Genomic DNA, 25,420 nt, shown 5'->3' with positions numbered 1-25,420 from the left:
ATGGATATAAAAATTCTCAAAACGTAACAAAATGGCAATATGTTATCTACTGTTTTTCTAGGTGAGTTGGTGGCAGACTTAGATAAGGTGCTTGTATAACATTCTACTTGACTTCAGATCAGAAAACGAAGTTAACTTCCTATCTAGTGGTATGTATGCCTGCCTACGTAAACAAAAGCCTTTTCCTGTGAGGATATGCCCCCCATTAAAAATTAAAATAGCACACTTGTGTATGATTTTACTTTTTTTGGGGGGGGGGTAGAGTGTCAATATAATCCCAACTGACCTGGAATTCACTATGTAGTCTCAAGGTGGCCTTGAACTCATGGAGATCCTCCTACCTCTACCTCTTTACTGCTGTGAATAAAGGCGTGCCACCAGGCCTGGCTGTATGATTTTTGAGGATGATGTTTAGGTAGCATGGACTCACTGCTTCACACAACCCTCTTTCATTCTTCTCACAAATGCAAAGTCATATTGGTTCTATATGGGCCAAAAAGAGTTTTCATGGATCATTTGCCTAAAATAACCTTTCTGTGTACTATGATCAAATATATTATGAATATATTAATGTGATTATATTCTATTTTGCTTTTTTCGTGTAAAGATAATTGCTAGTTTGATCCATTACATTTTTATTCATAGTTTTGTCCATTCTCTACAAATGTTTTTGGTTGTTGGATTGCTCTTTCTGTTGGTGTAAAGATCTATATGTCTACTGTTGAAAGTAGATTTACATGTAGTTTCAAGTTTTATCCTTAGGTATTGTTGCAATAAAAGTTATTATTTTTTGCCATGTAGCTAAACAAAACTAGTATATGCCACTATGGTTATAATTATAGACATGACAGAAAACATAAAGAAATACAATTAATAATGGCATATATGTAATTGAATGTTTCCACAATTTTAAAATGCTATTGCTATATATTGACAATACATATCTCTCCATCACTGCCTATTTTTCTATTATGTACCTGGTTTTGTGATACCAGCAACTATTAATATTTTGGGATAAATATTAATTAGAACCACATATTTAAAAAAACAAGGCTTTAAAGGACTAACAGGCTTCTAATCATGAGAGACCAATGGCAACTTTTATCCTAGTCAAGAAAACAAATTATCTGTATACACTCAATAATCTTATCTTGTGAGCAAAACAACTCTAATGGAGAACCAGTGATTAGCATTTCTTTATCTGTTTTGAAGAAATATATATATATACAATCTTTTCAGAAAAGATGAATTCATTTCAAATATTCTGAATTGAATGGGAAGTTGGGAACTATCTTATTTATATTACTTTTCATGATAACATTTCTCAAATGATAATATGTTAACTCTATTGACTATGCGGCTATGTCTAACCTGAACAGATTTGATGATACACTTGGATGGAGAAATACAACCTCACAGTAGTGACGGAATTCATCCTGGTGGGCATCACAGACCGCCCTGAACTGCAGGCCCCTTTATTTGGACTGTTCCTGGTCATCTACCTGATCTCACTACTGGGCAACACGGGCATGATCATCCTCACCATAGTGGACTCCCAGCTGCAAACACCCATGTACTTCTTCCTCAGACACCTGGCCATTACAGATCTGGGTTATTCTACAGCCGTGGGACCCAAAATGTTAGTGAATTTTATTGCAGATGAAAATAGGATACCCTTTTTTCTTTGTGCTGCACAGCTAGCTTTCTTCCTTCTTTTCATTGCATGTGAGCTGTTTATTTTGTCTGCCATGTCCTATGACCGCTATGTGGCCATCTGTAACCCTCTCCTGTACTCCGTTATCATGTCACAAAGAATATGTTGGATACTAGTAGCAATTCCATATCTCTACTGCACTTTTGTGGCTCTTCTTGTGACCATAAAAATTTTCAGGCTCTCCTTCTGTGGCTATAACGTCATCAGCCATTTCTATTGTGACAGTATCCCCTTGTTGTCCTTGCTCTGCTCTAAAACTCATGACATTGAAGAGATGAATTTGATATTATCAGCTTTTAATTTGATTTCCTCTCTCCTGGTGGTCCTGGTGTCCTACTTGCTCATACTCACAGCCATTCTCAGGATGAACTCAGCTGAAAGCAGGCGCAAGGCTTTCTCCACCTGTGGGTCCCATTTGACCGTGGTTGTTGTCTTCTATGGGACTTTGATATTCATGTATGTGCAGCCCAAATCCAGCCACTCCTTTGACACAGACAAAGTAGCCTCCATCTTCTATACCCTGGTCATCCCCATGATGAATCCCTTGATTTATAGTTTGAGGAACAAAGATGTAAAATCTGCATTTCAAAGGACAGGGAAAAGAATTCACAGTATTCTTTCTTAAAGTTTCCATAGATTTCCAGTCCTTTACATGCAGTTTGCTTTTGAGCCAGCTCTGTTTTCTAGTGAAGGTGAAGCAAGCACAGCCAATTTTATTTAAAGATTAGTCTACTTTGTAGAAGTCAGTTGGCTAAATGTTATTGGGGTAAACAGTACAAAATTGCACATTTTAAGGAGAGTTGTATTATAACCATGATAATAAGAGATATGAAATAGCATGAAGGATACATTTGTAACCTGAAGATTACAATGGCAAGTAGCAAAAGTCCATGCTGTGTGGAATAAGAAGGTATAGAAAATATAAAATTATATTTAAACACTTTTTTTTTTCAAAAGTAGAGTGTCACGCTAGCCTAGGCAGACCTGCAATTCACTCTGTAGTTCCAGTCTGTCCTCAAAGTCACCGTGATCTTTTTACTTCTGCTGGGATTAAAGGTGTGCACCACCACACACAGCTAATAGTTGGATTTTTTTATTTATACAGTAAATTTACTAGTGTTCAAGTGTATTTGTGTAAACATATACCTTACAATTAAGGATTCATAGTTTTTTTATTTTATTTTTTTTATTTGAGAGAAACAGACAGACAGAGAGAGAAAGAGGCAGAGAGAGAAAGATAGAATGGACATGCCACAGCCTCCAGCCATGGCAAACGACCACCAGATGCATGTGCTACCTTGTGCATTTGGCTTACCTCAGTACTGGGGAATCGAGCCTCAAACCATAGTCTTTAGGCTTCATAGGCAAGTGCTTAATGACTAAGTCATCTCTCCAGCTCCAGCATTCATACATTTTTTTTTTTTTGTAAGAGTTGTGTTAAGAATCAAAATTTTTGTGTTTGGGGAAGTTATGATTGGTTTTGGTGGTATGTCAGTCATGTGATTTTTCTCAAATGTCCAAATTCCAAATGGAGGTCTCTTTCCCTATCCAAGCTTACTTACATAGATAAGTCTATGAGTGCCTGTTAACTACATATATTTTGATATTAAATAATCCAAATTTCTGTGTAGCATCTATTTTTTTCTAAGTCAGTGCCTATGTATGTATGAGTTAACACATCTATTTATATAAACACCATAGAAATAATTTTCTTTTGATTTGTGTTTTCTGACTGGCTTGATCTTGATTGTTTATAGCAAGCTTTTCTTAAATGTGGTTCTTTTCACATTTTCTTAAATGTGATTGTCTCTATCCTTCTTAAATGTAAATCATAAAATGGTATAATTGTCATAATCTTTTATTCATTCATAAAATGCCTACTACAAGATAAAGTAGATTTCCTCTTTATTATGGAATACTGTTTGTGTTTGGTCCTTTTGACAATACACACATTATGTCCTATTTATGATCAATTCTTTGACTGGATTTATTTGATAAACAGATAATCACACAATTTGAAATATGCCATGTTTTGACTGAGCGAATTGTATGTATGCACATATGCCAGGCTCACTGGCAGGTAGGGCTGTTGGAGAGCCGGTCCCGTCAGTCTCTTCTTGGGGCTGAGCAGGATGGTGAGTGTCAATGACCCAGTACCTCTCCCAGGCACTGGAGAAAAACACACTAAGTCGGGAGACTTGTCGAAGCAGGATCTCACTTTATTGTAACAGGCAGGTGTTTATACAATGTTCAGAATGAAGGTGGGGACTCAGGAGGGGATGAGGTGTAAAGGTCAATAGCATATCACAACTTTTGAAATGATTAGTTCTTAGCACACGCAGGAACTCTAACTTCCTACCAGAAGTAGCAGGCCAAAAGCAATTTGGCGCCCTGCTGAGTCACAGGTAGCCAGAGACAGGTTGCCAAACGTTAGCTAGGCTCAGGAAGTTCCACTAGGCCTCATGTCTGGGCCTCTCAAGGTCCCCCCTTTTGTTTTTCAATCTTCCCCCTTTGTTTTGGTAAGAGCACTAGTCACCATGGTCCCTATCTTAGGTTGTCCCTCTCTGGGAATCTTACCCGTCACTGGGTACCATGTGTTTAGCTCACTGAGAACCTACTCCATGGCCTGTCTTAGGTTGTCTCAGTCAGTTTGAGATCTTACCCATCATCAGTCACATGGAGGGCAGAGGAGGTAGTAGTGGGTCATATGAAGAATTTAACTCCTGAGCTGTCAGCCTGTGGTAAGATATCTCAACCTGATGGAGTTTTATTGCCTCTAGCTGTTGCTGAATGAATTGTGTAATTTTGTTAATTACACAAGACCCAACAGTGAGGAGAAGGATAAGGAGGGGCCCGAGTAGGGAGAGAAGGTAGGGTAAGAAGTCATGTAAGCCCGTCCACAGTGGGTTGTCTTGAAGGTCCCACTGTCTCCTCTCCAGGTCCTCTGGAAGCTTTTTGATCTTTTCCTGAACAATTCCCAATCTATTGACATAGAAACAGTATTTTTTTGTGTAAAAACAAGCATATGCCTCCCTTTTTGGCTGTTAATAGGTCTAGTCCCCTCCTGCCCCTCCTGTTTTGTAGAACTCCCTCATCCAGGGAATCTAGCTGTTGTTGAAGATCAAGGATAGTGTTGGACATGGTTTTTATGTCCCTGATCAACTGGAGAGAGAGCTTTCTGTGGAGATGGACTGCCATACCCATCCCAGCTGTCCCGGTGGCCATGCCTGTGGTTAGTTATTCCCAACCCAATGAGTAGGGTTGTATGTGCAATTGTAGTTGTATCATTGGTGATTACTGTAAGCAGCTAAAAAGACCCAGATTGGAGGCAAAGCCAACAATCCTCTGCAAGGGAGGAAGTTGTTTGGTTTAGCAGAGTGAAGACCATTTTAGGAACAGTCCTCAGGGGTGGGACACTCCCTGGAGAAGTGATTGTCAGTGTCCCCTTGTTGGGACAAATATTTTAGGTCTCTCACTGGTACCCAAATGGGTCTATTTTCATCTTGAGGGAAGACACATCTAACACCCTCTCCCTGCTGTGAGGAGCGGATCAGGCCCTCTCCAGGCCCCAGTCAGTGGGTCCCTCCATCTTACCCAGATAAAACTGTAGGTAGAAGATGTTTTTGAAAAGGGGATAATTGTTTATCTTCTTTAGAAAAAATTAAAATATTTAGGGTAAACAATGCCTTTTTTAGTTGGTCATGTGGGGGTAAGGAGTCCCCCTTTTATTTTTGTAATTGAGACTTGAGAGTCTGATTACATCTTTTAATGATTGCTTGACCCTGGGGGTTATATGGGATGCCTATGGAGTGTGAGATTCTCCAGGTCTGGAGAAAATTTACAAAAGCCTTGCTTACAAAGCAGGGGCCATTATCTTTCTTAACTTGGTCAGGTAGTCCAAGGGTGGCAAAGCATTGAAGCATATGGCTAATAGCATGTTTAGATATTTCCCCTGGCATGTCCCAATGCCCAACAGGCATGAGAAAAGGTATTGACTGAAAGAAAAATATATTTAAGCTTTCCAAATGAAGAATAGTTTGTGACATCATTTTGCCAAAGATGATTAGGGAAGAGCCCTAGAGGATTGCTTCCTATAGTTTCAGTGGTGATATCAGCCTCAGCTTCTCCAAGTATATCATGACCTAGGAGGTTGGCTGTTAGGCTGGACACCACCGGAGGGCGCACCTCCCCACGGTTATTGTCAGGATCAGTCCAGGGCTGCCAGTTGGCCATTTCCCAGGATGTTGACTGTCTGCCCACACCAAGTAAAGGCAGACCAGGGACTAACTGCCATGAAAGAGGGACTTCCTCCTTTCTAATTAGTATTACACTGAGGCATAGAAGCCATTTTATCATCCAAATTGTTTCCTCAAGAGAGACAGTGCAGTGGCTCCAGTGTCATATTTGGCCTTAGTCCTGGAATCAGGGGCACGGTCCAGTGTATAACAGGGATGTGGATAGCCCCTGGGGGAGTTTAAAGGCTCACCCTGAAGGCTGAACATGGATTTGCAATCCTTGGCCCAATAGAAACCTTTCTTGCACCTGGGGCAAGGAGTACACAGCACGTAGTGGCCACAGGGACTGTTGGGGTATTTTTTGCCCTATTGGGGCACTCCCTTTTAAAGTGACCCTCTTTGCCACACCCAAAACAAGATCTTCCCTTTCCCCCTGAGGTCTGTTGGAGGGCACAGACCAGGGCAGCCATATCCTCATGGTGGGTGCTCTGTAAGGCCGACGCCATGGCCCTCACCTGATGGGAGCTGGGTCCCATGTCTTTGGTGGCTACAGTGGTCTTTTAGCCCAGCACAGGCCAACTTATGATCACTCGTCATGCCTTCCCAGACCAGCATTTTAATGAACTGGTCTTGCAAGGGGCCAGGGGGAAATTTTCTTTTTAGGCTTTTTTCAACCCTCTCTGTGAAGGTAGCCATCTTCACTAGCTTTTTGTGTGATTCCTGTGATGGGGGTGCTCAGATGGGCCTTCCTCCAGTTTCCTCCATGCGGCCATTCACAAAGCCCACACCTGATTCCGGTATGGATCAGGGATGGCAGGTTGCTGGATGCCCATGGAAAATGCATCAGCAGTGCCCGAGAGCATGCCGACAGCATGCCGAAGGTGATTGGGACTGGGGGCTGAGCAGCCTGATTCTGCTTAGCCTGAGTACAGCACTCATCGTGAAAAAAGGCACACCACTTTACATATGGGAGCCAGAAAGAACGGCTTTAGCAAGGTTTTTCCAATCTTGGGTAGTACACTGATGATGAGCCAAACCCTGAAAGATGGTCTCTGCCCAGGGGGAATTAGATCCATCCTCCAACACATCCTTTTTAAGGTCCTTTAGATCATGACCCTCCCAGGGGTACCAAGCAGCGGGGCGATTACTGCCGGGGTTAACATTGACAGGGAAGAGATTGGTTGTTTCTCCCCTGGGAGTGCCATCCCCTTAGTAGGACAGAGGTGCAGAGGGGGTCTGAAAAGCATTTGTCTGCAAAGGATTTGTAGGGGGATTTGGGGATGTAGGACCCTTAGAGTGCTAAGGAGCACTTCCAAAGGGGTCTAGGGATGGATACAAAGGTTCAGGCGAGCTCGAGGGATTTGGTTTGGACGAGGACTGCCCCATAATTTATGAAGGTACATTCACCCACAGACTGATTGTTGGGTCAGAATTCTTCCACTGGAGAGATGCCCCACGGTTGGGCGTCAGTCTGCCAGGCTTACTGGCAGGTAGGGCTGTAGGAGAGCTGGTCCCTCCAGTCTCTCCTTGGGGCTGAGTGGGATGGTGAGTGTCGATGACCCAGTCCCTCTCCTAGGCACTGGAGAAAAACACACTGAGTCGGGAGACTTGTAGAGTCAGAATCTCACTTTATTGTAATAGGCAGGTGTTTATGTAGCTTGAGAATGAAGGTGGGGTCTCAGGAGGGTATGAGGTGTAAGGGCCAATAGCATATCACGACTTTTGAAATGATTGGTTTTAAGCGTGTGCAGGAACTCTAACTTTTTTATAGAAATAGCAGGCCAGAGGCAATTTGGGGCCCTGCTGAGTCATAGCTGGCCAGAGACAGATTGCCAAACTTTAGCTAGGCTCAGGAAGTTCCACTAGGCCTCGTGTCTGGGCCTCTCCAGACCCAACACACATATATAGTTTTCATGAATTCAGTATCTACTTAACAAATAATCCTATCAAATTCTTCAGGTTTAACAAAAGTATTCTCTTAATTAATATCCCTGCCATTTTATTTATTCACATAGCAAAATTATTTCTCTTCCCAACCAAATTCCTAGTGATTGGAATAATTAAAGTTTCTGAGTAAAGTTACATGAAGATATAATTTACTAAAGAAGATATACAATTGATTTTCATTACAATCTAATTATATTTGTTAGATAAATGTAAAGGTTATACACATATTTAAAATTATTATAATTTAATAAGTATGTTCAACAGGAACAAAATGAAATGCTACTATCATTTGCTGGTCATTAGATTATGATTATCAGTTATTTAATTATTCTGTTGTAAGTGAATATGGTAAATACATATAAATTATATACCAGAAAAAGAAGAATGTTTCTAATATATACATTGGGAAAATCATCCCAGGATTTAATATAACTCAATATCCCATTTCTATTGTAAATTCAAATATCACTTTTGATACTGCCACAATGATAATCCAAAATCAGAATAAAATTGTGGATATTATTTAAAGTTTTATTGAAAACCTCCACACACATAGAACATATATCATGATCATAATCCTGTCCTCCTATCTTCCATTTTCTCCTTCCCAAATATCCCTTCTTCCCTCCTCTTGAATTTATCTTCTAATTTGATGTCAGAGTTTTCTTATGAAAGGCAGTTTAAAATACAATATTTATTAATTTTAAAGTTATTCTACATTTCAGTATTGAGTAATTTAAGTATTTTGAAAAGTCTTACTTTTTTCTACAATACATAAAATTTAGAAACAAAAATATGAATATGTGTACAGATATAGCGATACATAACAAATAAAGATAATATAATATTTATACCTCTATTGCGTAGATAAAATAATAGAAACAAACTTAATGGTGCAATTACTTTTAAGTTGTTAATTTATACATTTCTACCTACTATTTATTCATTTTCAGGAAATATACATCAATTACTAAAATAACTTAAGACTTATAGAACTTAACATTAGGTACAGTGATGAGTAAGTATTTGAAATATTGTTTAGAATAAGAGATATAAAATAAATGAGAAAAATAAGAATTATAATTTAAAAATTCATGGATAAAGTGGATCTCAAAATGAAGATTTATGTTAAAAATAAATCTTGAAACTCCTCGTTCAGGTCAGGTTGATCGGCTGATGAAATCTAAATTTCCTCCTTTGGGAGGAATAGTTCTATAAATATAAAAGATGTATGAAGATTTATATTAAAAAGTAATAGGGCTGGAGAGATGGCTTGAGGATTATGGAACATGTTTGTAATACCTAATAATCAAAGTTACTAAATTATTAAAAAAAATTCAGAAGGGGAACTGTTTGGGGCAATGCAGGAAACCATCCAGGAAGTGATGAGGAAGAGAAGGGTGTGTAAACATAAAGAATGTAAACTAATATACATATGGAAATATGCTTTTCTTTGTATTCTAACTGAAAAATAGCTGGGCTAGGATACAGCTCAGTCACTTAACATGAGGATCCTAGGTTAATCCCAAGAAACTATGCAAGGTAGGCATGGTGGCTCATAATCAATAATCACAGCATTGATGAGACATCGACAGGAGGGCTCTTCATGCCTGTCTAGCTGAGCAAGTTAATTACAAGACAATAAGAAAGAAAGTCTTTCTCAAAGGAAGTGAATAGTATTCCTGAGTATGGCATACACACAACCACCCCCCCCACACACATTGCATTTACACACATACATAAGAACATGTATAAATACATACACACATACATACATTAGAATAACAAAAACAAAATAATATTTAGAAAGCTTTTCAAAAGAAACATGAACTATTCTGATGCATCTAATATTTGTGGTACTTAGAAAAATTCTTTCATACAAGTAGATTAAAATGATATAAGTATTCAGTCACAATGTATACATATGTTTTATGGGAAGATCATTCATTCTGTGAAAAATATGTCTATCCTAATTGTTTTAATTAAAGTACAGAATAAAATCAGATATATGTTGGGAATTTAAGAACTGGCTTTGGGTTTATTTGCAGTCACTCACATCTTGAATTTATGCTATAAAATTTCTGTAGCATATGAGTTTTGAGATATATACACTAAGAATTTTTTTGACACAGTAGTGACTTTACATCCAATTCTATCATCATCCAAGTGAAGCCCTGGGCTCTCTTCACATCTCAGTTTGTGAACTTTTGAGTGGATGCATGACTAATAAGCCTTCAATTTGTCTTTCTTTCCCACTGGAATAACACCTACATGTGGAAAATTGGTTCTCGTGTTCAGGGACTTTAACATGCCTGCCAGCATATTTCAGTGTGTAGGCCTCCTGGGACATGGCACACATAAATCTCTTCAGCTTGCTTCAGATAGTGGCATAGGTGGTGGGCCTGGTGTCCCTCTGCACAGGTCGGTTAAAACAAGGACTTAAGCTATTTGCCAGTCTCAGTGTTCATGGTATGTTTTAAAAAAATTGTTTTGAATTAGGTTCAACTGAAAGAACCCCTTCTGAAGAAAGTATCTTATGCAGTAAGGATGCTTGTGCATATTCTATTTTTTGAATGAATACTTGCACAGTTATCAGTCATAAACTGCTCTGGCTCTCTCCCTTTCCTCAGAAGGAAAAATGCAATGTATTTGAATTTTAAAAAAAGTAAATGTTGAGAAGCCCCAAAATGCTTAGAATTTTAACTGACACCCAAAAAGGAGAAAGAAATGGGAAAAAAAGAGAAAAGTTATGCATTTAATGTTAGAATTGAGAAAAGAAGGCAGGCTTAGCAGAATTTGTGGCCACCTTCCTTTCCCCCTTTTTTGGTTTGAGTATATCCCAGAATTTAAAGCACAAGATTCCATGGTGCCAAGAGTAAGTTTTTGTGTTCCCAGTGGACTCTGAGAAACATATGGGGAGACTTAGTTTCTCTCTCAAACACAGCATCTGAACAAGACTAAACAAATTCTAAGGGTTTGGGAGATATCTAATTTGTAAGATGCTAGCCTGCTATAAACAAGACCCTAGATTTTGATTCTCAATGTTGCAAGAGAAGACAAATTTTACATTATAGATAAAGAAAATAAGATGGTGAAATTATCTCAGCAGTTAACAATGATTTAGCACTAATATTTCTTATTGAAAAATTGATATTTTAAAAGAAAAAGGGACAATATAATGATTAACAGTAATTAACAATTTAAAACTTTTAGCTACATATATTTTATCATATTGTTGGGCTTGTAAAATATTTCTACTTAATAGAACTGATTTGAAGACAAAAATGTAGAAAATTAAAATAGCTCTTATCCAGGGGAAAATGCTAACTTAAACAAGATTGTGATAAGAATACTCATTAGTTATACTTCAAGATAGGAACAAATTGATAGTAAGTGAGGATGTGAAGAGAGTAGATATTATGACATGACATATTTAGAGGGTCATAAATTAAGTGAAACAGTTTATGACCAAGTTTCTAAAGAAGAAAATACTTTTACTATGTGTTAACATTTTCTTCCCCCCTTTAGAAGATGACTATAACAAAATACATGGCTGCTGGGAACCTCACACAGGTCACCGAGTTCATTCTCATGGGATTTTCAGACCATCCAGAGCTGCAGGTCCCCCTGTTCATGGTTTTCCTGGTCATCTATGTGCTGACGGCCACAGGGAACCTGGGCATCATCACCCTCACCACTGTGGACTCTCGACTCCACACTCCCATGTACTTCTTCCTCCGACATCTGGCTGTCATCAACCTTGGCAACTCCACTGTCATTGCCCCTAAGATGCTCGTCAACTTCTTAGTAAGTAGGAAAACCACCTCTTATTATGAATGTGCCACTCAGCTGGGGGGATTCTTGGTTTTCATTGTAGCGGAGATCTTCATGTTGGCTGTGATGGCCTATGACCGCTACGTGGCCATCTGCAACCCTCTGCTCTACATGGTTGTGGTGCCTCGACGGGTCTGCCTTCTGCTGGTGTCCCTCACATATCTACATGGCTTTTTTACAGCAATTGTTGTTACACCTTGTGTATTTTCTGTGTCTTACTGCTCTAATAATATCATTAACCATTTTTACTGTGATAATGTCCCATTGTTAGCATTGTCATGTTCTGATACCCACCTTCCAGAAACAGTAGTCTTTATCTTCTCTGGGTCAAACTTGTTTTTCTCCATGATTATTGTTATTATATCCTACTTCAACATTGTCCTTGCCATTTTGAGGATACGTTCATCAGAAGGAAGAAAAAAAGCCTTTTCCACCTGTGCTTCCCACATGATGACTGTCACCGTGTTCTATAGCACACTTCTCTTCATGTACTTACAACCCAGGACCAACCACTCCCTGGACACCGACAAGATGGCTTCTGTCTTCTACACCCTGGTGATACCAATGCTGAACCCTGTCATCTACAGCTTGCGGAACAAGGATGTAAAGGAAGCTTTGAAAAGATTTCTGAATCATCCGTGGTAGTTGTTAAACCTAATTAATTTAAAACAGCAAATGTTCTCATTTATGGCTTGCATTCCCTTCTGAAAACATAGCTCATCAAAGAAGCAACAATAGATGGTGAGAATTTCACTAGTTTTGGAAGTAAAAATATTAATAGATTTAATCACAACATTACTTACATAAATAAGAAACAGCATACATAATAAATGATACTTAGAAGTACATTTTGGAAAAATGCAATACATTAAATGGGGTTTATGATCTATAAATAGAGATTTGAAGTACATCCAGTAGTAGACTGAGCAGAGCATATCCAAGCCCATAGATTAAACTCCCATGTAATACAGAAAGCCATGATTCATAAACAAATCTAAAAATTCTGGTTATAGATGGTATAGATCTATAAGGATCTTTTCTTGGAAAGTGTTTAAGACTCATATCCTTCTCCTAGTAACAGATATCTCTATTAGAGATATAATTCTTGTGACAAAGATGTGTCACAGAAAAGCTCAATGTTTTAAGAGAAGGTAAATACTGAATAAAAAGCATCCAACACACATGGAAATAGAAAATCAGGAAATCAGGTTGGGCAAACAAAAGAACATTATCCTTCATCTTGGTGAATACTTACAAAGCGAAGTTTTGATATTTTTCCAAAAATATATGGCTAATTTTTTTTCACTTCATATCAAACTATTGTCTTGGGCTTACTTTTTAATGGATGTGTAACATTAAACCTCACTTAGTATTATATGTTGTAACTTGATGTAAAATGTTCTTTAACAAAAATATTGTTATCCTATTATTATGAAAATGCCACTTATTTGGAGAGACCAAAAATATTTTTAAAAATTCATAGTGATTTTGTGCCAAATATGTTCATGGATATTGGAATAAGATAAGAGTGAGTAAGGTTGAAGGGGGGGAAATACATGCAAGGTAAAAAGCAGTGTCTGAAATAAACTATGTTTTCCCAGGTAGCAGAAGCAAACCAAACCTAGGGAATATGAACCTCATTCAGTTAACCTTCAATAAGCAGAAAAAGGTGAAAGTGAAGTAAGTCCTACACTGATGTGGATCTATGGCAACAGTCTGATCATTTTAAATGTTGAACATTTTATTTTACTTATTTCTGTTGTTTTATCAATCTGCTACCATAAAGTTATGTTATAACGCTATTTTCCATGATGAGTGACATTATGGTGGTTATTTTTTTATGAAAAGTCACGTGGTGATTCATAATCTTCATTTCCAACTTGACAGGCTGGGAGGTACTTAGGAGGTTAGTAAGCAAACTTCTTGCTGTGTCTTCTATGAGGGCTTTTCCAGGTATGATTGACAAGTGAGACATAACAGAAGGATGTATCTTCCTAGTTCTGAGTAGCACCATCTGATAGACTGAAGGCTTGGATGGAATGAAAGTGACAAAACAGAGGAGAGCAGCCAGTTCGTGCCTCCTACCTCTGTAGTGGATGTGTCTAATGCTACTGCCACCACCTTTGCATAGCAGGTGGCAGCTTCTCCAGCCTTTCATGCAGCCTCAAAGCATCTACACTGTGGGGATCTCCTAAGCCTTTAGCTTTAGATAAGCAATTCATATTTACCCTACCTCAGCTACCTAAAATCTCAAAGGTCATGATATCTGTAGTCCAAAAGACCCATTTATTGCTTGAGCTGGTGACATATTTTGGCTGCTGTTTTAACAGGCATACAAAATGTAATTACAAGTCCATAGGGGCTCTGCATCCACCATTCAGTGGCAGAGATGGAAGAACAGGAGGATAAAGGAGGACCAGTGTTTGGTGAAGAAATGCCTCAAAGAGAAATGCAAGGAGATGTGAGAATGAAAACAAAGATGTAAGGGAGCCCCAAGGAATTTGTTTATTCCAGGAGTGTAGGGTATCTAAAGAAATCAGCACAGTGAGTCAAAACAGCTCAGTGAACAGGTTGGATAGGCTGTAATGAGCAAGACTACAGGGCTAGAGCTACCCAAACTGCCATGTGCCCACATCATACAACTGTGAGCCCCAGAGTCTGCACTAGGGATTGTAGCATTTAATGTTTATCCTGATGTGTTCAAGTCTTTCTTTCATCCTGTTTCTCCTTGCTGCCTTTTTGAATGGAATTGTTTACCTTATGTCACCATATATACGACATAGGTAACTTGTTTATTAATGTTGTGGGTTCTCTCAGATGAGTTTGAGAAGAGACTTTGGGCCTGAACTTGTGAGAAATGTTAGAACTGTTAAGAGTAGAGAGTCTTGGAAATGCAATGAATACATTTTACTTTATAAAATGGAAATTAGCCTTGTTAAGGAGGATATAGTTTGACTACAAAGTTTTCCACACAGGCTCATATTTTGAATACCTTGTCTTCAGCTAGTGGCACTTTGGACAAGATGTGGGGAAATTGAAATGACTCCTAGATGTAGTGGATAGGTCTCTGGAGCCTGGGGGAGGATTCACCTCCCTAGTGTCTCTTCATGCACTTCCTGTTCACCATGATGTGAACTGCTTTTTTCCATGATGCATTTCTACTACCTTTACTTACTCTTACTCTCTGGATTTAGGCCAAAAGTAATAAGAATAAATGACTGGAGGAAAACTTCTGAATTGTAAGCCCAGATAATATTTTCATGCTGTTTCTCCTGGGTTATTTATGACACTAATGGGAAACAAGCTAACACAAGCATGTCTATAGTCTCTGGGAATCAGGTAATTAAAAATTTAGAGGAATAATTGTTTTATCACTGCATGCCTTTCGGAACTTTTCTGAAAATGGAGAAAGTCTGAAATCTCTATACACATTCATTAGCATCTTACAAAGGCTAACATAGTGTCTGCCCTTTCTATGTTACCTTGCTATAAAAAAAAACTTGCTGAAATTACATAAAGACCATTAATTGAATAAACTATAAATTTTTTTCATTCAAATGTTCTGAGAGGAGGCCTGGAGAGATGGCGTAGCAGTTAGGATGCTTGCCTGTGAAGCCTGACTCGAGTTCAGCTCCCCAGGACACACATAAGCCAGATGCACAGGACACATGGGTCTGGAGTTCGTTTGCAAGGGCTGGAGGACCTGGTGCCCCTCACTCTTGCTGTCTTTGATTCTGCCTCTCACTCTCCTTCAAGTAAGTAAATGAAGTATTATTTTTAAAAATGTCCTGAAAGGCTACAGTGATATCAACTCACACTCATATAATCCTTGACACAATTTTATGTAGATGTGTTGAATCAAACTTCTTTAACCAGGAAACCAAACCGACCAAGAACAAATTTTCAATGAAGTAAAATAGCAAAATATACTGGTAAATGTGGTCTTTTGTTGATCATGAGAACAATTACTTCACAGAAAATTAATATACAGATTATAACTGGTATTTATGAGGTCCCAGAGTGCTGCATATTGTAGCTATAACAGGAAGAGATTATTGGGGACTGAAGGAGAAATGAATAACAGTCACAAAATAACTTTAAGGGAATACCTCTATTAGGAAAGACATAAAAAATTACACAGTTGCATTCAGTAACTGCAGCAGAAGGAATAGGTCTGACACATCACCAAAACATTAGGATATCCTGTACAGAAAGACTATAAGCCTCCTTCAGAATGCTCTGCATAGAGATTCTGTGAGTGTACAGATGTCACATGTGGCACACATCAAAACATTTCAGGAACTGAATATTAAAGCAAGCCATCAACTTTTTCCTAATTCATAGGAGCAGTAAATTCAGTTTTATACGTTGACATAAAAACATTGATTAGATAATCATACTGTATTTTGGAAAAAGAGTGTTCTATCTCAAAAGGCTGTGATTATGTACCCCAATATGTCACTTAAATTCCAACATATTCAGGTTTAATGGGATTGTTTTTCCACATTATATACATGATTATTTAAACAAAAAAGTATAGTTCAAAAATTAGGAAATCTAAGAACTTTCATATATATGCTTATACTTTAAGATCTAGAAATGGATGATTTGTGAAGGTAACACAATCTCCATGGAATAACATAAATATTCCTTCTAGTTGTGGATATTGTCATGAGCCTCAATACCTCACCATTAGGGAACCACTAGGAAAAATATTCAGGAACCAATGATTAAGACAATGGGCAAAATTATTTGGCTATGAGACCAAATGCAAAGACACAAAGTAGAAGGCTATAAATGGAATGACATCAAAGCACAGTATACCAAAGTGCATGAGAAATAGCAAGGAAACAGTCCATGAGATTGGATACAATTTTTGAAAATAACACATAAAATAAGGTATTAATGTACAGAATGTGTAAGGAATTCAAATAACTCAACAGCAAAGCAAAAGCTCAAAATTCTAAAAACTGAGTTAAATACCTGAGTAGCCTTTTCTCAAAAGAAGACTTATAAATGGTGAATGGACAAGTGAAAAATACTAAATATCACTAAATATTAGGAAACTGCAAATCAAAAGTACAATGAGCTACAATCTCATTATAGTGAATAATGTTATTATCAAAGAGCCTAACATAGTAATTTTTGGTGAGAATATGGAGAAAGAGGAACCCAGAACCTGTTGGGGGGAATGAAAGTTAGTATGTGCTTTATGGATACAAATACAAAGGTTCTCAAAGTGGTAAGGACTACCCAGTTCCTGCTGTTAGATATATAGACAACAGGAAGGAAATCAACACATTAAAGAGTAACCTGTGCTCCCAGGCAGATCTCAACACTAGTTATGATAGGCTACGGAACCAACCTCAATGTTCATTTGGACATAAATAAAAGAAGGAAGTATATATTTATATAAAATGAATTTGGTCATTAAAAAGCAGGAAATCCTGTCATTTGCAGATGTACAAATGGGTATAGAAGATGTAAAGTGGAATAAATTAGTTATACATAGACAAATGTTTCATGAGCTTATTCATAAGAATAACATACAAAGCTGATTTTTTAAAAAAAAATATTTTTATTTATTTATTGGGGGGGGGGAGAATGTGTGACAGGGACTCCAGCCACTGCAGACAAACTCCAGATGTATGTGCCCCCTTGTGCATATGGCTTACATGGGTCCTAGAGAATCAAACCATCTCTCCACTCCAGCCCACAAAAGCTGACTTTGAAGGAAGATGAGAGCAAGATTTTTTTTTTTCCATGAGATAGCATCTTGCCCTAGCCTAGGCTGACCAGTCATTCACTATGTAGTCCAGGCTGGTCTTAAAGACATAATTACACTGCTAACTCAGCCTCCCTACTGCTGAGATTAAAGGTTTGTACCTCCACATCTGGGGCTTTAAAAAAAATTAATAGGTAGTCAGCCAGAGACAGAGCCTCAAGAAGATGCCACCTTGCTTCTTTGGCAAGACTGGAACCTATGTTTGATCCAATCTCATCCAAAGTAGCTTCAAGCAACACTCTCCAGCAGCAGCTTCCTGCTTCTTATTATCTAGCCCACTTTGGTGGGTAAGCTACTCTTGAGTCAGCTGCTTGAATCCTTCAAGCAATCACTTCTCTCCCTTACACACCTGAGTCTGATGAAGAGGTGCCTCCTGTTGCATGCTTCATCCATAGAAAGAAGCCTAACCATGCATGTAAACCTTTTTTTGCCCCTCGCCCTTGCTCCTCTGGACTCCTCTGAACACAAGTGTATAAGTCTTTCTTTCCCTTCCAAGTATGGCTGAGTACTTTCCTGCTGGACTTATTCATATATTTTGTTTTTGGATGCATTCCTGTTTTATTACACGTGTGATCTATCTTTGAGCTCTGACTCATTTCCTATATCTTAGTCGTCTCTGACCCCCTGTGTGAGGAAGATCTTTAGGCTTAGGCTCTATGCTCTGCCTTCCGTGTGTGTTTGAAAGAGAGAGAGAGTGCATATGTGTGGTGCTGCTGTAGCAGCCACAAGACAGAAATAAAGCGAGAGAGAGGACCGTCTCCAGAGTCTTCTTCCCTGAAGTTATATTTATATGAAGGAAGTTTTCTCCCTCTTCCCTATGTCTTTCCAGATGGGCCATGGGGAGACTTTATTTCTGGCTTGAGTCTTTCAGGAGGGCCACCTTCCCTCTGGATTCTAACTTCCCCTAACATAAACCTCATAATTCATAGTTTACCCTTCTTGGAGACTGTGTTTTCAATTTTTTCCTAACATAGATAAGGCCCCCAAAGTTGGGCTCCAAGAGCCTGAGATCTGAAGTATCTTTATAAAATTTAATCACTTCCTGGACTCACAATCTTGCATTAATTTCATAGACATTGAGAATTAATTGTTGGTTTTAAAAACTGCAGAGAACAGCATGTGATGGGGGTAGGGAAGAGGTCATTCAATAGACAGTGCTACTGTTTGACAGAAAAAACATTCTGGTATTCTATGACACAAGAATATAATCAATAAAATATTATACCACATTCCATTTTATAATTCTCCAGGTATATGAACAGAATTTGCAAATTATTACCAGAAATAAATTAGGGAAGTAGGGCTGTAGAGATGTAGCAGTGGTTAAGTCACTTACCTGCAAAGCCTAATGACTAGGGTTCAATTCCCCAGTGCCCATGTAAAGCCATATGCACAGAGTGGCACATGCTATTGGAGTTTGTTTCACTGGATAGATGCCCTGGCATGTACATACTCTCTCCGTCTCTCTCTCTCTCCCTCTGCATTAAAATAAATAAATAAAACATTTAAAACAAGAACTTAGGGAAGTATAAGATGACTGACAGCCTAATTTCTCTGAGTTGGTTGCTTCCCAAAGTATGCATGAGTGAAAAGATCACATTTACCTAATAAATACATAACAGTATTATTTATTGATCTAATTAACTGAACAATATGAGAAGTTCCATTAAATGGGGCTATTATTTCAAGGAGGTCAAGATTCTTTCAAAAAGTATTTCCCAGTTCTCATCATTAAGTCCTAGACTTTTCTTTCATTGATATGATTTTCCAATACTTCTAATGATATTTTCATGTATATCATTAATGTAATAGCTTATATTTCAAAACGGCAAAGTAATGGGGTTGTTCACATGAACAAGAAGATGAAAGATAGGGACTCAGGGAGCTATATAATATTGTAGTGAAAATGATTTGACTTACAGAAGAAAAGAAACATTTTAAAAATGTGTGTGTGTGTGTGTGTGTGTGTGTGTGTGTTATTATAACAGGCTATAATTGTCCTCTTACCTCAACTCCTATTACCCTGGGGCCATCCTCAGTGGGGTTATGGTAGTTTTTGTGGAGTCACGAAAGCCTCACTCTGTCTCTATAGGTAGCGGGGAACTGTGCTTCAGAGTACTCCTACCCACTGTGTGGAGCTTACAATCTTTCTGTGCCCTCTTCCACAAAGTTCTGCAAACTGTGGTAGGCCTCCTGTCAGTGTGATTCAGTGTTGAGCTCATTGTAGATTCTAAATTTCTTCTTTCATAGATTCTGATTATTCTTTTCTAAGAGACTATTAAAAATATTTTATTTTATGTTATTTCATTTTCTTTCATTTCATACACAGCAATAGATATAGGAGGACGAGAAAGAGAGAGAGGGAACAGGTGAGCCAGAGCCTTCTTCCACTGCAAATGAACTCCAGACACATGTGACACTCTGTGCATCTGGCTTACATGGATACTGGGGAATCAAACCTGGGAACTTTGGCCTTATAGGCAATGTCTTAACTGCTAAGCCATCTCTCCAGATCCAGGTTTATTTTTCTCAATTTTTATTTGCATTTTCCATAATTATAAAAAAAATTCCCATGGTAATACTCTCCCTTCCCCCCACACTTTCCTCTTTGAAATTCCATTCTCCATCATATCCCCTCCCCATCTCAATCAGTCTCTCTTTTATTTTGATGTCATGATCTTTTCCTCCTCTTATGATGGTCTTGTGTAGGTAGTGTCAGGCACTATGAGGTCATGGATATCCAGGTCATTTTATGTCTGGAGGGAGCACGTTGTAAGGAGTCCTACCCTTCCTTTGGCTCTAACATTCTTTCTGCCACCTCTTCTGCATAAGACTCTGAGCCTTGGAAGGTGTGATTGAGATGTTACTCAGTATTCCTGACACTTCTTTCCAACAGTATGATACCTTCTCAGTCATTCCAAGGTCACTGCCATCTGAAAAAGGAAGATTCTCTACCCAACATGAGAGTAGCATTAATATAAGGGTATGAATATTAAGAGAAGTGCTTACTAGGCAGTTTGATAAGCATAGTATATACATTTAACCAGACTTGAGCAGATGTTACACCCATAGGGCTCATGACTACCCCTGTTTTCAGTATCAGGGATGTATTCCCTCCCATGGAGTGGGCCTCCAGTCCAATTGGAGGGCAGTTGGTTTCCATCATGACAGATGTACCATTATTGCACTTGTTACTCATTTGGACTGGCTGGCCAAATATAAGGCTTGCAGTATCCACTGTTGAGTATCTTCACTGGTAGTATCTCTTTCTCCCAATGAACTGCATGTAGAATGGCTTCTTCCAGCTTTCTGTCAGCTTGTCTACATGGAAGAGGTTATTACCTCAGTTCCAGCAGGATTTCTCAGTAGCCTTGCAGCCCAAGTATGCGCACTCTTCAGCAATAGGGTCTTACCATTTATTCCTAGTGGGAAACCAAGGGCCTTGTCAATGGCCTGTAATGTTTTGGGGGCATCAGGGACCTCCCTGACCAACAACTCACTGGAAGGTATCCCATCCCTAGCATTGAAAATTTTCTTTCTTTCTTTTTTTTTTTTTTTAAATTTAATTTATTAGCTTTCTTTTCAGCAAATACAGGCAGTTTGGTACCATTGTTTAGGCTCATCTATGATCTACCCCCTCCCATTGGACCCTCCTTGTTGATGTAAATGGGTCATTTATTGTGGAATTAGCCCCCAGTTATTGGTATGATAAATGTCTCTGCAAATCATGACCCAACATGTGACTCTGACATTCTCTCTGCCCACTCTTCCACAAAATTTCTCTGAGCCATGTTGGGTTCATTTTTGGTCTGCTTCAGTGCTGAGGTGTTGGGGGCCTCTGAGGCTCTGGCTCTCTGATTTGGTAGGAGTTGATTTTTCTCTGCGTTGGTCTCCTTCCCCTTTGTGTTGGTATCCACTTCACAGGAAAACATCACCCTTGCTTGTTTCGCCAATTGTCCTTAGTTTCAGTTGGGCCCCTTTTGAGGTATGTTGGGGCAGCTCTCTCCTTAGGATCTGCATCTATCTGAAAAAGAGAAGCAGATTCTACAACGGAGAGTAAGTTAGCACCCAGAAAATTGAGATGACACTTACTTTTTTGATAGACAGTTTGATAGGTGTAGTCCCTCTTGTACCCCATAATTGATGGTATCTTGATATTGTAGAGTGGGCTTGTGTTTGGGTATGGTTCTGACTTGTTGCCCAGCTCCAGCTATGGGTCTAGTAACACAGAATGGGAGAAAATATTTGCAGGTTATCCAACTGATAGAGGCCTTATCTCTAGAATTTACAAAGAACTTAAAAGTCTAAACAATAAGAAGACAAATACCTCACTCACAAAATGGGGCACAGAGTTGAACAGGCAATTAACAGAGGAAGATATACAAATGGCAAACACACACTTAAGAAAATGTTCATCATCCCTAATCATCAGAGAAATGCAAATTAAAACAACTATGAGATTCCACCTTACCCCCATAAGGATAGCCAACATCAAAACGTCAAATGAAAATAAATGCTGGTGAGGATGTGGAGAAGCAGAGACACTCATTCACAGTTGGTGGGAATGCAGGATGGTACAACCACTTTGGAAAGCAATATGGAGACTCCTGAAAAAGCTGGCTATAGAAATACCAACAGACCCAGTTATACCCTTACTGGGCATTGACAATTTTCTGGCAACAATCTACGGCTCCTGAGCATTCCATTGTCCAAAACCAGAGGATTCCATATGATTTATTTATATCCTCTTAGATTTTGATTAGCCCTCCCTCCACATTTCCTTTACTCAGTCTCTTGCCCTGACCTTGCTTTGGGCCTTTTCTCCCCCGTTAATCTATTTTTCTATTTACATATATATAATACCAACCTATTAAGTGCCCTCCTCCCTTCCTTTCTCTTCCCTTATATCTCTTTTTTAGCTTACTGGCCTCTGCTACTGAGCTTTTTTCCTTCTCACACAGAAGCCCAATCATCTGTAGCTAGGATCCACATTTTAGAGGAGAACATGCAGTGCTTGGCTTTCTGGGCCTGGGTTACCTCACATAATATAATCCTTTCCAGATCCATCCATTTTCCTGCAAATGTCATTACCTCATTTTTCTTTACCACTGAGTAGAACTCCTTGTATAAATGTGCCATATCTTCATTATCCACTCATCAATTGAGGGATATCTAGGCTGGTTCCATTTCCCTGCTATTATAAATTGAGTGGCAATAAACATGGTTGAGCATGTACTTCTAAGGAAATGAGATGAGTCCTTAGGATATGTGCCTAGGAGTGCTATAGCTGGGTCATATGGTAGATCAATATTTAGCTGTTTTAGGAACCTCCACACTTATTTCCACAATGGCTGGACCAGATTGCATTCCCACCAACACTGTAGAAGTATTCCTGTTTTTCCACATCCCAGCCAGTATTTATGATCATTTGTTTTCATGATGGTAGCCAATCTGACAGGAGTGAGATGAAATCTCAAAGTAATTTTAATCTTTATTTCCCTGATGACTAGGGATGTAGAACATTTTTTAGATGCTGATACACCATCCATATTTCTTCTTTTGAGAACTCTCTATTTAGCTCCATAGCCCATTTTTTAATTGGCATGTTTGATTTCTTATTATTTAACTTTTTGAGTTCTTTGTATCTCATAGATATTAATCCTCTATCAGATATATAGCTGCCAAAGACTTTTTCCATACTGTAGCTTGCCTCTTTGCTTTATTCACAGTGTCCTTTGCAGTACAAAATCTTTGAAATTTCATGAGTTCCCATTGGTTAATCTGTGGTTTTATTGCCTGAGCAATCGGGTTATATTCAGAAAGTCTTTGCCAAGACCAATATGTTGAAGGGTGTCCCCTACTTTTTCCTGTAGCAGTTTCAGAGTTTCTGGTGTGATGTTAAGGTCTTTAATCCATCTGGACTTAATTATTGTGCATGGAGCAAGACAAGAATCTATTTTCATCTTTCTACAGATACATACCCAGTTTTCATTCATTTTTGGCCTTTTTTGTAGTTCTTCCGGTTTTACCTTTGCTCTCATGTGTTAACTAGTATTTGAGTATTGTTTCTCTTTTCCAGGTTCCTTATATGTGTGCTTTTCTTTTTCTTCAGCATGGAGGATTCTTTCAAGTATTTTCTGTAGAGCTGCTTTTGTCTTCAAATACTCCTTTAGCTTGCTTTTGACATGGAATGTCCTTATTTCTCTGTCTATTTGAATGTATAGCTTTGCAGGATAAAGTAACTTTGGTTGACAGTTGTTATCTTTCAGAACTTGGAATACATCACCCCACACCCTTCTGGCTTTTAATGTTTGTGTTGAGTAATCTGCTGTAACCCTGATAGGCTTGCCTTTGTAGGTAACTTGATTTTTCCTCACTGACTGCTTTCCATATTTTTTCTTTGGTTTGTGTGTTTGGTAGTTTGATTATAATATGGTGAGGAGAGGTTCTTTCCTGGTTTTGTCTGGCTGGGGTTCTAAAGCATTCTTGTATCTGCATTGATACCTCTTTCCCTATTTGGGGGAAGTTTACTTCTATGATTTTGTTGAAGAATCCTACTATGCCTTTGGAGTAAAATTTTTCTCCTTTTACTATGCCCTGAATTCTTATGTTTGATCTTTTTATAGTGTTCTGAATATCTTGAAATTCCCACTCATACTTTTCTATAAGTTTGTCTTTCTCTTTGTTGGACTGTGTTATATCTGCCACCTCGTCTTCTAGCTTAGATATTCTGTCCTCTCCTTCATCCATTCTACTGGTGAGATTTTCTACAGAGATTTTTTATTTCATTAACTGTGTTCTTTATTGCTAGTAATTCTAACTTGTTTTCCTTTATTATTTCTATTTCCTTATTTATGTCTAGTATTGACCTCTTTATTTCATTAAATTGGCATCCTATGTCTTCTTTGCTTTCTTTGATTTCTTCTTTGAGTTCTTTGAACATATAATCATTCTTTTGAAATCTTTCTCAGGCATTTCCTCTAACTCGTTCTCACTGGAGGTCACTTCTGTTGCATTAATACTTTTTGATGGATTTATATTGTCTTGATTTTTGGTGATTCTTGTGTTATAATGTATATATGTTTCATGTCTTGGATTATTTAATGAGTGGATTTTCTAGTTAGCTGGGTATTATTAGATGTACCATTAAATTTGATGTTATATATCTTCAAGGTAAGAGCTTAAGGCGCTAGGTGTGGCTCTCAAGACTCTCAGAGTATCTACAAAAGTGACCCTAGGTGTTGGGTTTGCCTGCTTTGAGAGTATTCAAGTAGGCTGAGTGGAACCAAATACAGAAAGTTTCTAAAATCTAACTAAACAGTGTACATTTTCAATGAAAAACATCACAGGTTATTTATCCCACAGTAGGTATTATGATAACAAGATCCTGTGTCTGTCCCTTAGGATGTGTGGTGCCTCACCCACTCCCTTAATCCTGAAAATACAGAGGTTAAGATTTCTGGTCTGCTGAGGGTTCCAAGTCAGCTTGTGGCCAGGTGAGACCCTTCCCTAATGTATAAAAGAAGAGGAAACAAAGCCACTATAAATCAAGAAACAACAAATAACAAGCCCAAAATACAGCTTATTTAACAATGGTGAATCTGACCACCCATCAGATTTAACATATTTATCCTGATATGGAAGGTACAATTAGCATTTCTAGTTCAGGCCTACATACCAGGTTTTGTAGGCAGATTCTGACCTTGTGTAATCCCAGTTACCTTTTGGGATGATTTTGATCTCAGTTATACTGTGTTCCTGCTTGAGTCCCACTGTCAGTTCAAGTAGGTTTGTCCAGGTCCCTGGACTGCTGCTCTTTTCGCTGGAGCTAGGCACTGCCAGTGGGGGAGGGGAGGCTGTCAATGCTGCTCAAGTTCTCTTGATGTTCCACGTGTTCCTCTACCT

At 38.5% G+C, this 25,420-nt stretch overlaps 2 protein-coding genes across 2 annotated transcripts; both read left to right on the top strand.

Annotated features, from left to right (window-relative positions):
* The first annotated feature begins 1,397 nt into the window (after positions 1-1,397).
* On the top strand, positions 1,398-5,811 carry LOC101607289 (olfactory receptor 8K3-like). The gene is made up of 2 exons (XM_004667749.3): positions 1,398-2,301; positions 5,783-5,811. Exons 1-2 carry the CDS (start codon positions 1,398-1,400, stop codon positions 5,809-5,811), a joined length of 933 nt encoding a protein of 310 aa, XP_004667806.3.
* Positions 5,812-11,445: 5,634 nt separating this feature from the next.
* LOC101611620 (olfactory receptor 8J3-like) lies at positions 11,446-12,375 on the top strand. The gene has a single exon (XM_012950968.2). It carries the CDS (start codon positions 11,446-11,448, stop codon positions 12,373-12,375), a length of 930 nt encoding a protein of 309 aa, XP_012806422.2.
* Positions 12,376-25,420: the final 13,045 nt, after the last annotated feature.

The sequence above is a fragment of the Jaculus jaculus genome, chromosome 1, assembly GCF_020740685.1.
Source record: "Jaculus jaculus isolate mJacJac1 chromosome 1, mJacJac1.mat.Y.cur, whole genome shotgun sequence".
NCBI classification, from domain to species: domain Eukaryota; kingdom Metazoa; phylum Chordata; class Mammalia; order Rodentia; family Dipodidae; genus Jaculus; species Jaculus jaculus.
The sequence above is the reverse complement of the archived record's forward strand: the minus strand, read 5'-3'. Positions and strand labels throughout refer to the sequence as shown.

What these genes read in the sequence shown, in the direction of transcription:
- LOC101611620 (XM_012950968.2), top strand. Translation starts at nt 11,446, where the DNA reads ATGGCTGCTGGGAACCTCACACAGGTCACCGAGTTCATTCTCATGGGA.
- LOC101607289 (XM_004667749.3), top strand. Translation starts at nt 1,398, where the DNA reads ATGGAGAAATACAACCTCACAGTAGTGACGGAATTCATCCTGGTGGGC. An exon ending in AGATGTAAAATCTGCATTTC is followed by an intron (nt 2,302 to 5,782) that starts AAAGGACAGGGA and finishes AAGATGATTAGG; the next exon opens with GAAGAGCCCTAGAGGATTGC.